We start from the raw sequence: 12,880 nt of genomic DNA on the forward strand, positions 1-12,880 counted from the left end.
CGCCCGCCACGCCGGCGCCACACCCTACTGTGCAGCGCCTAGCTCCGGGGCGTTGCACCACTGTCCACTGTGGCAGCCCACGGGCCCGCACCCAGCAGTGCAACGCCTCCGAGCTAGGCGCTGCACCTGTAATGTGCAGCGCCTAGCCGCTAGGCGCTGCACTGTGACTTATATGCAAACGCGCCAGCCCTCTCCTCCCCCACCCTCCCCATTGGCAGTTACAGAAAAAAGGGCGGCGGCCATCTGCACTCCCCCTCTCAAATCCTTCCGATCCGACGATTTGGTCCGTGCATTTGTTCACCAATCCATCGTAGAAGGTACTCTCCTCCGATCCCCTTCTTTCTATCCATAGAAAATATTATATTTTGAAGATTTGGGGAACCCTTGTTTGAATCTTGCATGTATTAGATTTGGGCAACTTTTGTTTGAATCTTGCGTATATTAGATTTGGGGAACCTTTGTTAGATTAGAATGTGGTTTGGATAGATAGGTTGACATGTTATTTATATAGTTTGGATACATAGATTGACATGTTTTTTGTATGGAGAAGTAGATTGACATGTTATTTGTATGGAGAAGTAGATTGACATGTTATAGTTTGGATACATAGATTGACATGTTATTTGTATGAAGTAGGCCCAAGTAGGGGGAAGCACCATATGCTTTGGATCTTGCATGTAGTAGGCCTACTTTAGTTTTTTTGAATTGAAAAGATAATCGTGTTGACAAGAATGCTTTGTTGAAATTGTTAGGATGGTTTGGCTTCTCGATGATCACTGGGACCATCAACACCGGTCGTACGCTATGTCGGTGCAGCAGCGGGTAATACTGAAAGTGGCCGGTGTTATGAATTTCGTATGTTTGTTCAAACACAAATGCCCCATATGTAATGTTATGATTTGTTTGTTTGTAGGAGCTTGCACCTCTGAAGCTTCGGTCTCACGGGATCAGCCTTGGAGGGATGAGCTATGATGAGCGGTACACACCTTATGTTAGGGAGGCAGGACTTCTCCCTTTCATTGAGTTGGTCCGCCGGTCGACGCCACCCAACAATGCTGCAGCACTCACCGCGCTTATTGATCATTGGAGGCCGGAGACACACACTTTCCATCTTCGGACCGGGGAGATGACCGTGACGCTGCAGGATATCGCTATGATCACCGGTCTTCCTATCGATGGCAATCCTTTATGTATGAACACCGATTCTGAAGGGTGGCGCGCGCAGATGCAAGCCCTTATCGGTATGGTTCCTCCGGAGCCTCGGGAGCCAGAGAGGGAAGATAAGAAGAAGGAAAGAGTCGCAGCGGGCGCTACTTTCACGTGGATATCATCGCACTTCGCTCATTTCCCCGATGATGCTAATGAGGACATGGTGAAGACTTATGCTCGTGTCTACATGTGGTACGTGGTATCGAGGACAATGTTTGCTGATGGCACAGGCAAGAATGCTTCATGGATGTGGCTGAAGGCGTTGACCGTCTTCGATAGCAAATGGAGTTGGGGTTCGGCGACACTAGCTTACTTGTATCGACAGGTATGAAGTTGTTTCCTTTTCACTTCATTGATACATTATCAATGCGCTCTTGCGGCAAATTTGACCATGTTCTTTTTTATGTGCAGTTGGACGATGCCAGTTGTAGGCACACTGGAGGTATTGGTGGTTGTCTGCTTGCACTTTCCATATGGAGCCGGGAGCGTTTGCCGGTTGGACGACCTAAGACCGTGAAGTACGAGGATTCGGACGATAAAGACGACTCACTACGGCTCCCCACTTGGGCTTACAAGTGGGATGTGTTAAATGAGACGACGGATGATCCCTCTGTAATGTACAAGTTGTACAAGAGCGAGCTGGACGCGATCACGCCTGAGCAGGTGAACCGACCTTGCATAAGTGATTATCATGCTTGTATCTTCACTCGATATCAATTTTGCATTCAATCCCATTTTGCAGGTGGAATGGGAGCCGTATGGAAAAGGAGAGAGTTTTGGTAACCCTATCAAGTTCAGGCTTAATCCGATGTGCATTAGGGATAGGGATCTCTGGCATATGCGGTGCCCACTGATATGCAACTGGGCGGTTGAGCTTCACCTGCCACATCGGGTGTTCCGCCAGTTCGGTTTGTTCCAGCCACACCCGCCGGAGTGGGAGGATACGGACAAGTTGCTACACGCGTAAGATATAATTAACCTTGAGCACTTAGCAGCTTCTCGACGGTTTCGATGATGCTAATATCTTGTTTCTAACTTGCAGGTTGGATAGGAAAAAGCAGCGGAAGATCAAGGATTGGGCCAGCCATCACAGGAAGTATGTCGTGCAGTTTGCTCTTAGTGTGGAGCAAGCAAGGGCTGGAAAACGAGCCCAGCTTCGTGAGCACTGCCCGATCGCGTTCAACAACTATCTCGCATGGTTTCTTGCAAGTACCCGCGTGGAGGTATGCCAGCCGGCGTATGCTGAGGAGATTCTGGAAGAACCCACCGTTTTTGATGAGGTAGCCCAGCACCAGTACAACGCATTAGTCAGGAAAGGCAACTCGGTGATCCCTTCAGCTCCAATGATGAACTTTGTGGTTAGCCCTTTTTGCTTTTCCATTCGCACTTTTCACATCTTCGCTTGCCTAACACTTTGATACCGTTTCTGTTCATAGCGTGCCCAGATCAAGAAAGCAGCTGACGAGACCGAGACTATTCTAGAAACAACCCCGGCTGGCAAAAGCGATGGGGAAGGTGCACTTCGAGAATTCATTAAGGTTCACATCTCCTTCAAACTAGCACTTAACATTTGTTGGTACGTTCCATGTCTCATTCACTTGTACATGTTGCAGCGCCAGGGCCAAAAGTTAAGGCGGCTATCAAACCTTTTCGGTTGTCGTGACCCCGAGTATGTATCACCAGAACGGTCTAGGTCGGCGACACCATCAGATCCCGCTTCGGGGCAGAGCCATGGTGAACCTTTCACGGATGAGGATGTGGGTGGGGTCACCCAAGAGGTATGGCATGACGATATATAGCCATTTGTTGATGCATTGCTAACTATATCCTCACACACGGTCTTTCCATATCTTTTGTTGATGCATAGGTTGCTGATGATATGACCTTGGGGACGTACCGGGCTCGGTCTGCATACGAGTTGAAGCCTAGGAGGGGAATCAACAAGTACACACCTGAAGACTTCACCCAAAGAGGCAAAAGGACGGTCAGCACCTCGCGGATGGCGGCTTTGGATGACTACTTGGATGACGATGTCGAACCAGAGGCGGAGCCGGAGCCGGAGCGGGTTCCTCTTCCTAGGAAGGTGAAGAAGATAAGCGTCAAGAGGGGGGGAGGACCCAGCAAGCGTGGAAAGCACTAGTCATCTTAGTTTTTTTATAATGTTGAACTTCGAGTGCGATTTGTTATGTCGTTGAACTTGGAGTGGTCGTACCTTTGATGTCGTTGAACTTGGAGTGGTGGTAGCTCTATGGTAAACTGGAACTTATTGTGATGGTCATTTCTATGAAATGAAGTCTTTTGTGAACCCTTTGTTTCTTTGGGTGAAGTCTGTGGCTGAAAGTTTGTTATACTAGTTGTTGAACTGTGGCTGAAAGAACTATGGCTGAAAAAGACCCAGTAGAGGGGGGGAGGAGGCACAGTAGGTAGGCCTCTAGTTTCAGGGAAAAAAATTGCTAAGTGCTTGTGCAGCGCCTAGCACGGAGGCGCTGCACTCTACAGTGCAACGCCTAGCTCGCAGGCGCTGCACTATAGAGTGTGGCGCCTCCGTGCTAGGCGCTGCATATGTCTGTAACTAGCCAAACTTCTGTTGCTTTCTGGATAGCTACAGACATATGCAGCGCCTAGCACGGAGGCGCCGCACTCTACAGTGCAACGCCTAGCTCGCAGGCGCTGCACTATAGTGTGTGGCGCCTCCGTGCTAGGCGCTGCATATGTCTGTAACTAGCCAAATTTCTGTTGCTTTTCTGGATAGGTACAGACATATGTAGCGCCTAGCTTGGAGGCGCCGCACTCTACAGTGCAACGCCTAGCTCGCAGGCGCTGCACTATAGAGTGTGGCGCCTCCGTGCTAGGCGCTGCATATGTCTGTAACTAGCCAAACTTCTGTTGCTTTTCTGGATAGGTACAGACATATGCAGCGCCTAGCTCGGAGGCGCCGCACTCTACAGTGCAACGCCTAGCTGGCAGGCGCTGCACGATAGAGTGTGGCGCCTCCGGGCTAGGCGCTGCATATGTCTGTAACTAGCCAAACTTCTGTTGCTTTTCTGGATAGCTACAGACATATGCAGCGCCTAGCTTGGAGGCGCCGCACTGTATAGTGCAACGCCTAGCGCTCAGGCGCTGCACTATAGAGTGTGGCGCCTCCGTGCTAGGCGCTGCACATGTCTGTAGGTATCCAGCAACCAACAGAAGGTATGCCTCCAGTTTCAGTTAAAAATTTCGCTAAGTGTTCGTGCAGCGCCTAGCTAGGAGGCGCCACACTATAGAGTGCAGCGCCTAGCACGCAGGCGCTGCACTGTACAGTGTGGCGCCTCCTGGCTAGGCGCTGCACTGGTCTGTAGCTATGCAGCCAAAACAGAAGGTTATTTACAGTTTGAGGCACTTGGACTTGGACTTAGTGAATTTTTTAAGGAGGACACATACTAGTTCACATAGTAGTGAATTTTTTAGATATCCAGATAGCAACAGCAGCTAGGCGCCACATGGTAGTTCATAACACATACTACTTCACGACAGATGGTAGTTCGTACAACCAAATCAAGGAGGACACATAGTAGTTCACCGCACATAGTAGTTCTTACAACCAAATCGAGGAGGAGACATAGTAGTTCACGGCACATAGTAGTTCACAACCAAATCGAAGAGGAGACACAGTAGTTCACGGCACATAGTAGTTCACAACCAAATCGAAGAGGAGACATAGTAGTTCACAACCAAATCGAAGAGGAGACATAGCTCTATTGCATAGAGGAAGGCCCCTTTCCCTTCTTCTTCTTCCTCTCTTCTTCCTCTTCCTCCTCCCTTTTTCTTATGAGGTGAGCCTCCTTAACCACCCTCTCCATGAATATCTGCTTGTCCCTCTCTTCTTTTTCAGCTGCAATTGCCCAAAGCTTCATGGTTCTTTCTTCAAAATCCTGTTGACGCTTCTTCTGTGCCTCCTCAACTTGCCTCATCAACGCTTGCTCCCTAGCGCGCATCGCATTTGCCGCACTCTGTTTTCGCTTCCTCTCCTTCTCAAGCTCCTCTTCCTTCTTCTTCTTTAGCTTGGCTGCATCCTCCTCTCTAAGCTTCTTCGCCGCCTTCTCCCACCATCCGGCCATCTCATCTTCGCCATCCTCCTTCATCGTTGGTTTGTTGGGTTGGGAAGCCGCCATACCTACAATGAGTGGAACATAATGGTTAGTAAGGACAATAAGAACAAATGGAAGTAAATATGAAAAAGAAGAACATATGGAAAAACAAGAACATATGATACATTATAGTTAGTGAGGAACATACGGAAACGGTCCATCTAGGTATCCAAACATTCCTCTATAACGAACTTGCGCTTGTCCATCACCACGGCCAAGTCCACCACCAAGGCCAAGACCATCACCAAGGCCGAGACCATCACCACGGCCATGACCACCACGTCGAGCTCTTCCACCACCACCACCTCTACCACCACCACGGCCTCTTGTAAGTCCAAGTTGCCGACCTCTTGGTTGGCTAGGCACTTGTTGTCTACCACTTGGTTGCCTTGGCACTTGTTGGCTACCACTAGGTTGGCTAACACTTGGTTGGCTAGGCACTTGTTGGGTACCACTTGGTTGCCTTGGCACTTGTTGGCTACCACTAGGTTGGCTACCACTAGGTTGGCTACCACTTGGTTGGCTTCGCACTTGTTGGCTACCACTTGGTTGGCTACCACTAGGTTGGCGACCACTAGGTTGGCGACCACTAGGTTGGCTACCACTTGGTTGGCTCCCTTGTGTAGCTCCATGTTGGCTTGTGCTTGCATCATTTTTCTTGGACCTTTTCCTTGGTTTCGTACATTTTCTTTTGTTGTGGCCATGACCTTTGCACTCCCCACAACGGGAGCTCTCACGAGGCTCTTGGAATTGGTCGTTGCCCGCTTCGCGGCGCCCACCATGGCCCCATTCGTCCATGTCGCCTCTAAGACGCTTTGTCTTACGTCTACCCCGTTTAACAACCTTCAACTCCGGATCCGGCCATAGTTGAACTCCATGATACTCCGGCCATTGTGATTGGTCAAAGTATGGGTGAAAGCGGGGAGCCCATGTTTTCTTGACCGTCATGATTGAGAACTGGGACTGCCTCATGGTGCGTGGGTGATTGATGTCCACATTCCTAACGCGGCCGGCAGCATACAAATGTGAGCATGGGAGATGAAGCAACAATGGCCTCCCGCAAGTGCAATCACATTGTGTTAACGACACCTTGAAAGCCCGACCTCCATGTTGCCGGCCATCGTTTGTGGTTCCTCCTGGCTCTTTCACTTCGTACTTCCACTCCTCATTGTCATATAATATAGCTTCTTCTGAGTCCGCCTTCCGTGATTGAAATAGCAACCATTCATCAACTTTGGGTGGGAACTTGTACTTGTACTTCCGTGGGTTCTCACCCGCTATCTGTGCATCGGTTTCCATCGAGTACTTTACAAAGTACGCATTCATCTTGTCAAATGTGTATTGAACTATTGCCGTCACGGGTAATCCACGTGCACCTTTGAGCACCCTATTGAAGCATTCGGCCATATTGCTTGTCATTTGACCGTATCTCCGGCCATCTTCATCAAAAGCACGTGCCCACTTGTTCCGGTATTGAATGTGCCTATTGAGAAAGTCTTGACCCCCGGGATCAAGTTTTTTGTGTGCGAGCAATTTGTTGTACAAAGTGGCGAAGCGCTTATCGGAGAAAGCGAGACAACAATCTTGAAGATCATCGGCCAACTCCTTAAGGCCACATGCCCTATAGAAGTTCGAACAAAAGTGCCTCATGCACCATCGATGGTGCAACGGAGCATGCCCGGGAATGTCAATCTCCACGGCGTTAAGAATTCCTTGATTCCGATCCGATATGACACAAATTTCCCTTTGAGCGGGTAACACCTTCGTCCTCAAAAGATGCAGAAACCACTCCCAGTTGTCATTGTTTTCCACCTCAACCAAAGCAAATGCCAATGGAAACACCCGGTTATTGGCATCACTTGCTATCGCAACCAACAAGGTGCCCTTGTATTGTCCGGTCAAGAATGTGCCATCAATTGCGATGACCGGCCTACAATGTTCGAAAGCCCTCACACATTGCTCGAACGCCCAAAAAGCACGGCCAAATACTCTGACTTTCCTTCCTTCATGAACCGTTGTTTGGTGCCCATGAGGCTCGACCACATGAACCATGCCCGGGTTTGTCGCGGCCATGGCTAACAACAACCTAGGGATTCGGTTGTATGCTTCCTCCCATGTACCATACAACATCTTAAATGCGGTTTGCTTCGCCTTCCATGCCTTGCCGTATTTCACCTTGTAATGAAAGATGGCTTTCACAAGGTCAATGACATGTTGGACGCTCATTGTTGGAAGTGTGGATATTGAGTTCGAGAGCCTGTAAGCGATGAACTCGGACGTGAGTTGTTTGTGGTCTTGGGACACAATCTTGCCATCCACCCTTTTGCCTTGGCACATGTGAGTTGGCACACAACTCACTACATGCCAAGTAGGACCTCCTTTCCATGGTCTTGCACGCACAATCCACGGACAACCGCCATGGCGTCTTGCCACTCCTTGTTGGACCTCCTTTCCACGACCTCTACCACCACCACGGCCTCTTGTAAGTCCAAGTTGGACCTCCTTTTCATCTTCACATGCACATGCAACCGTGTAGCGCACATTGACGTCCGAGTGCACCACCTTGTGTGGACGATAATGCGTAACCGAGTAGTTGTCGAGCCACATCTTCAAATCCAACAAGCTGTCGAACTTAGAACCTTTAGCAATCCGGTTCTTGTCGTCTACCAAATCACGGTGAGAGCTTGGCCTAACCCCAAGAGCTACACATTGGCCACCATCTACCACGGCTTCATCCGCGAGACTAACATCCTTGAACAATGTAGTCCGATGATCCCGACCAAATACCTTCTCGAAAGCTTCGGCCTCCTTCACCGTGAACCCCTCCGCATCAACTTGTTCATCGGGACCATCGTCATCCGAGTCCGATGCATATGCACGGGAAAAAGGGATGGAATGGTCCATTGTCTCTTGCAAATGATATTTGTCGAGATCACCCACATTGTTGTCATGGAGATCAACTTCATTGTCATCGTCCGCATACTCATCGTTTTCCTCTTGCAAAGATTCATCTTGGTTGTTTCTACACGGGCTCAATGTTGGCCTCACTACTTGCGTCAAAAGAGGTTCAACAATTTCATCTTGCTTCAAGGGTGGGGGCTACTAGCAACCAAAGGGGAGGGGTTCCGGTTCAAGTCCAAATGCAAACTTGACTCAACCTTCTTCGTTGCAAATAACTCAAGAGCCTTGTCTAGTGATTCGGCCACCGACTCCTTGTATGCAACCCAACGTTGCTCCGAGTTTACACGCATTGTCTTCCAACGGATGTGCATTCCAAAACCAACATTATGCCTTCCCTCCAACTCAATGATATCACTAGGGTCCATCCAATTCAAATCTTTCCTAACTTGTTGCAAGAGCTCCGCATAGCTAGGACTGCTATCAAACACAATGTCAAGCTCATCCGGGTCTGGTTCTTTATTGCCTTTCAAAAAGGCGTCTTTGTCCCCATGATGAATGTAACACCCCGAGAATCATGCTACAGTAACTCTCTGTGATTAAGCTAATCATGTTGCTAAACAGGGCTTGATCACATTTGAATCACATTTCTTTTCAAACTCCTAATTCAAACTTCAATTAAATTTAAAATGGAAAATAAAAGTTTTCAAAAATTTAAACAAAAATGTTCGGGCCATGCCAGAAATTGCACTGATAATTATTGTGGAGAAAACACATTTTTATAAAATGCCTAAATACTTTTAAATGAAATAAAACAGAAAAGAAAATAAACAAATAAAAAGAAAATACAAAAGAGCACAGAACAAACAAACAAAAAAAAAGAAGGAGAAGGCCCCCCCCCCACTGGACCCCTGGCCCAACTGGGCCGACCCCCGGCCCAGCCGGCCTAGCCCACCTCTCCCACTCGCCCTCCCCTTCCCTGTTCCCCCGACCGGGGTCGGAACAGGGGCCGGTCCCCGCCGCACCCCCTCGCCGGCGACGGGGGAGGATAAGGACGCCAGCGCCCCCCGCCTCCTCGGGCCCCTCTCCCACTCGCCCCCGCTCACCTCTCGGCCTCTGCGCCTCTCTCTTCCCCCCCAGATCCGCGCCGCTCCTTCCTTCCCCACGCCCGACGCGGTCGCCGCCGTTCTCCGTCGTTCACACGGCCACCGTGCCCACCTCGCCGCCCCACGGTGTCTCCAAGGACCGCCGTCGCCTGCTGCTTCGTCTGGTGCAGCCCGTTGGAGACCGGAGCCCCTACAACGAGCACACCGAGCTCGTCTTCAACTTCGGTCGCCGGCGACCCCTTTCTTCCCCGGCGCCGACCTGTTGCTCCTAAGCCTCTCACCGGCCTCCGTGTGCCGCGCGGTGAGCTTCTCCCCCTCCTCCCCTGTCCTTTCGCTCTCGCGCGCCCCCTAGCTGCTTCCCCACGCGCGCCCGAACGCAGCGCCGCGGAGTTCGTCGCCGGCGGGTCTCCGATGACCAATTGGTCATGGGCGTATGCCCGTTAGCTTGACCGCATCATGCAGCACCCGCCTAGCTGGTTAGTTTGGCCGCTCGCGCGCTCTAACGCCGCAGCCGCTCCAGCTCGAACTCCGGCGCCGCTTTTGCTCGTCGCCGGCGCCGTTTCCGGCAGCTCCAGCTTCGGCCGGTCTCACCACGCGACACGGCGGGCTCTCTCCGTTCGAACGCACCCACCCGCGCCCGTGTAGGCCCCCTGTAGACGAATCCCGACGGGGCCGCGTTTTCGTGCTCACCGGCGTTCAACCGCCGGCCTGCTGAGCTGGCACACCTGGGGCCACCCCTGGGTCACTGCCAGCGGGCCCCGCAGGCCCCGTTGACTGGGTCAACCCAGTCAACGTGCTGACTGGGCAGGCCCAGCCACTGACATGTGGGCCCCGCCGCATAATTAACAAAAAAATGTTTTTTAAATTAAAACTAATTAATTAATCTAATTAGTCACTGACCGGTGGGCCCAGTAGTTTTACTAACTAAATTTAGATTAGTTTGAACTCTGTTTAACCCACTGTCTATGACAGGTGGGTCCCCCTGGTCAGTTTGACCTGGTCAGCCGCTCTGTTGACCTGCTGACGTCAGCATTGCCTCATGCTGACGTCATAATTCATTTTTGCTTAATTCAAATAATTCCAGAAATTCAAATAAACTTTGAAAATTCATATCTTTTAAACCGTAACTCGGATGGAAATGTTTTCTATATGAAAGTTGCTCAGAACGACGAGACGAATCCGAATACGCAGACCGTTCGTCCGCCACACCTCCCTAACCTATCAAACTAGCAACTTTCCCCCTCCGGTCCGTCTGTCCGAAAACGCGAAACATCGGGAATACCTCCCGGATGTTCTCCCCCTTCGCCGGTACCACCTACTGTCGCGTTAGGACACACCTAGCACCACTCATTGTCATGTCACGCATCGTCATGCTTATGTTTGCATTGTATTTACTGTTTCTTCCCCCTCTTCTCTCCGGTAGACTACGAGACCGACACTGCTGCTGCCCAGTTCGACTACGGAGCCGACGACCCCTCCTACTTGCCAGAGCAACCAGGCAAGCCCCCCCCCCTTGATCACCAGATATCGCCTATTCTTCTCTATACTGCTTGCATTAGAGTAGTGTAGCATGTTACTGCTTTTCGATATCCTATCCTGATGCATAGCCTATCCTTGCTACTACTGTTGATACCTTTACCTGCAATCCTACATGCTTAGTACAGGATGCTAGATTTCCATCAGTGGCCCTACATTCTTGTCCGTCTGCTGTGCTATACTATCGGGCCGTGATCACCTGGGCGGTGATCACGGGTATATACTTATATACTACATACATGACACATGTGATGACTAAAGTCGGGTCGGCTCGTAGGAGTACCCGCAAGTGGATCTTTGTGGCGGAGCGACAGGGCAGGTTGAGACCACCCAGGTGAGAGGTGGGCCTGGCCCTGGTCGGCGTTCGCGGTTACTTAACACGCTTAACGAGATCTTGGTATTTGATCTGAGTCTGGCCATTTGGTCTATACGCACTAACCATCTACGCGGGAGTAGTTATGGGTATCCCGGCGTCGTGGTATCAGCCGAAGCCTTCTTGACGTCAGCGACTGAGTGGCGCGCGCCGGATTGGACTGGAACGCCACTAGGCTAGGTCTGCTTCCGGCCGCGTACGCAACGTGCAGGTGTGCATAGGGCGATGGGCCCAGACCCCTGCGCGCATAGGATTTAGACCGACGTGTTGACCTCTCTGTTGAGCCTAGGTGGGGCTGCGACGTGTTGATCTTCTGAGGCCGGGCATGACCCAGAAAAGTGTGTCCGGCCAAATGGGATCGAGCGTGTTGGGTTATGTGGTGCACCCCTGCAGGGAAGTTTATCTATTCGAATAGCCGTGTCCCTCGGTAAAAGGACGACCCGGAGTTGTACCTTGACCTTATGACAACTAGAACCGGATACTGAATAAAATACACCCTTCCAAGTGCCAGATACAACCCGGTGATCGCTCTCTAACAGGGCGACGAGGAGGGGATCGCCGGGTAGGGTTATGCTATGCGATGCTACTTGGAGGACTTCAATCTACTCTCTTCTACATGCTGCAAGATGGAGATGACCAGAAGCGTAGTCTTCGACAGGACTAGCTATCGCCCTTTTATTTTGGCATTCTGCAGTTCAGTCCACTGATATGCCCCTTTACACATATACCCATGCATATGTAGTATAGCTCCTTGCTTGCGAGTACTTTGGATGAGTACTCACGGTTGCTTCTCTCCCTCTTTTCCCCCTTTCCTTTCTATCTGGTTGTCGCAACCAGATGTTGGAGTCCAGGAGCCAGACGCCACCGTCGACGACGACACCTGCGACGCTGGAGGTGCCTACTACTACGTGCAGGCCGCTGACGACGACCAGGAGTAGTTAGGAGGATCCCAGGCAGGAGGCCTGCGCCTCGTTCGATCTGTCCCCCAGTTTGTGCTAGCCTTCTTAAGGCAAACTTGTTTAACTTATGTCTGTACTCAGATATTGTTGCTTCCGCTGACTCGTCTGTGATCGAGCACTTGTATTCGAGCCCTCGAGGCCCCTGGCTTGTATTATGATGCTTGTATGACTTATTTATGTTTTAGAGTTGTGCTGTGATATCTTCCCGTGAGTCCCTGATCTTGGTCGTACACATTTGCGTGCATGATTAGTGTACGGTCAAATCGGGGGCGTCACAAGTTGGTATCAGAGCCGACTGCCTGTAGGAATCCCCCTTTCCACACTCCTTGGCCGAAGTCGAGTCTAGACATTACAAAACTTTTACTAACATGGTTGTGTGTCTTACGGGCCCACGTCGCCATTGGGTGGTACTAGGATCTTTTACTCCTCGACCTTTACTCTGGGACTCTGAACTCTCTTCTACTCGGGTTAAACGAATTTACTAACTTTAACACTAGGATCCCGTGACCGCATTCACCCCAAAGTTGGATAAGCCATAGTTGTTTCTTAGAATAGTATTTTTAACGATTCACACACTGTCATTTGACTCCTTTGAAACGCCTTTGCTTTCAGATGGAACCCACGAGGCAGGTTGTTCGCCACAGGATGGCCATTGGTGCCTCGGGATCA

At 50.6% G+C, this 12,880-nt stretch overlaps 1 protein-coding gene across 1 annotated transcript; it reads left to right on the forward strand.

Annotated features, from left to right (window-relative positions):
* Positions 1–1,369: 1,369 nt before the first annotated feature.
* LOC141041409 (uncharacterized) lies at positions 1,370–3,349 on the forward strand. The gene is made up of 6 exons (XM_073507556.1): positions 1,370–1,401; positions 1,635–1,872; positions 2,205–2,567; positions 2,646–2,747; positions 2,823–2,987; positions 3,077–3,349. Exons 1-6 carry the CDS (start codon positions 1,370–1,372, stop codon positions 3,347–3,349), a joined length of 1,173 nt encoding a protein of 390 aa, XP_073363657.1.
* The last annotated feature ends 9,531 nt before the right edge of the window (positions 3,350–12,880 follow it).

The sequence above is a fragment of the Aegilops tauschii genome, chromosome 2 (assembly GCF_002575655.3).
Source record: "Aegilops tauschii subsp. strangulata cultivar AL8/78 chromosome 2, Aet v6.0, whole genome shotgun sequence".
Classification (NCBI taxonomy): domain Eukaryota; kingdom Viridiplantae; phylum Streptophyta; class Magnoliopsida; order Poales; family Poaceae; genus Aegilops; species Aegilops tauschii.

Excerpts from the sequence above, each read along its gene's own strand:
- LOC141041409 (XM_073507556.1), top strand. The coding sequence starts at position 1,370 with ATGGTGAAGACTTATGCTCGTGTCTACATGTG. Across the intron at positions 2,568-2,645 it reads CTCCAATGATGAACTTTGTG|CGTGCCCAGATCAAGAAAGC; the intron begins GTTAGCCCTTTT and ends TTCTGTTCATAG. Across the intron at positions 2,748-2,822 it reads CACTTCGAGAATTCATTAAG|CGCCAGGGCCAAAAGTTAAG; the intron begins GTTCACATCTCC and ends TACATGTTGCAG.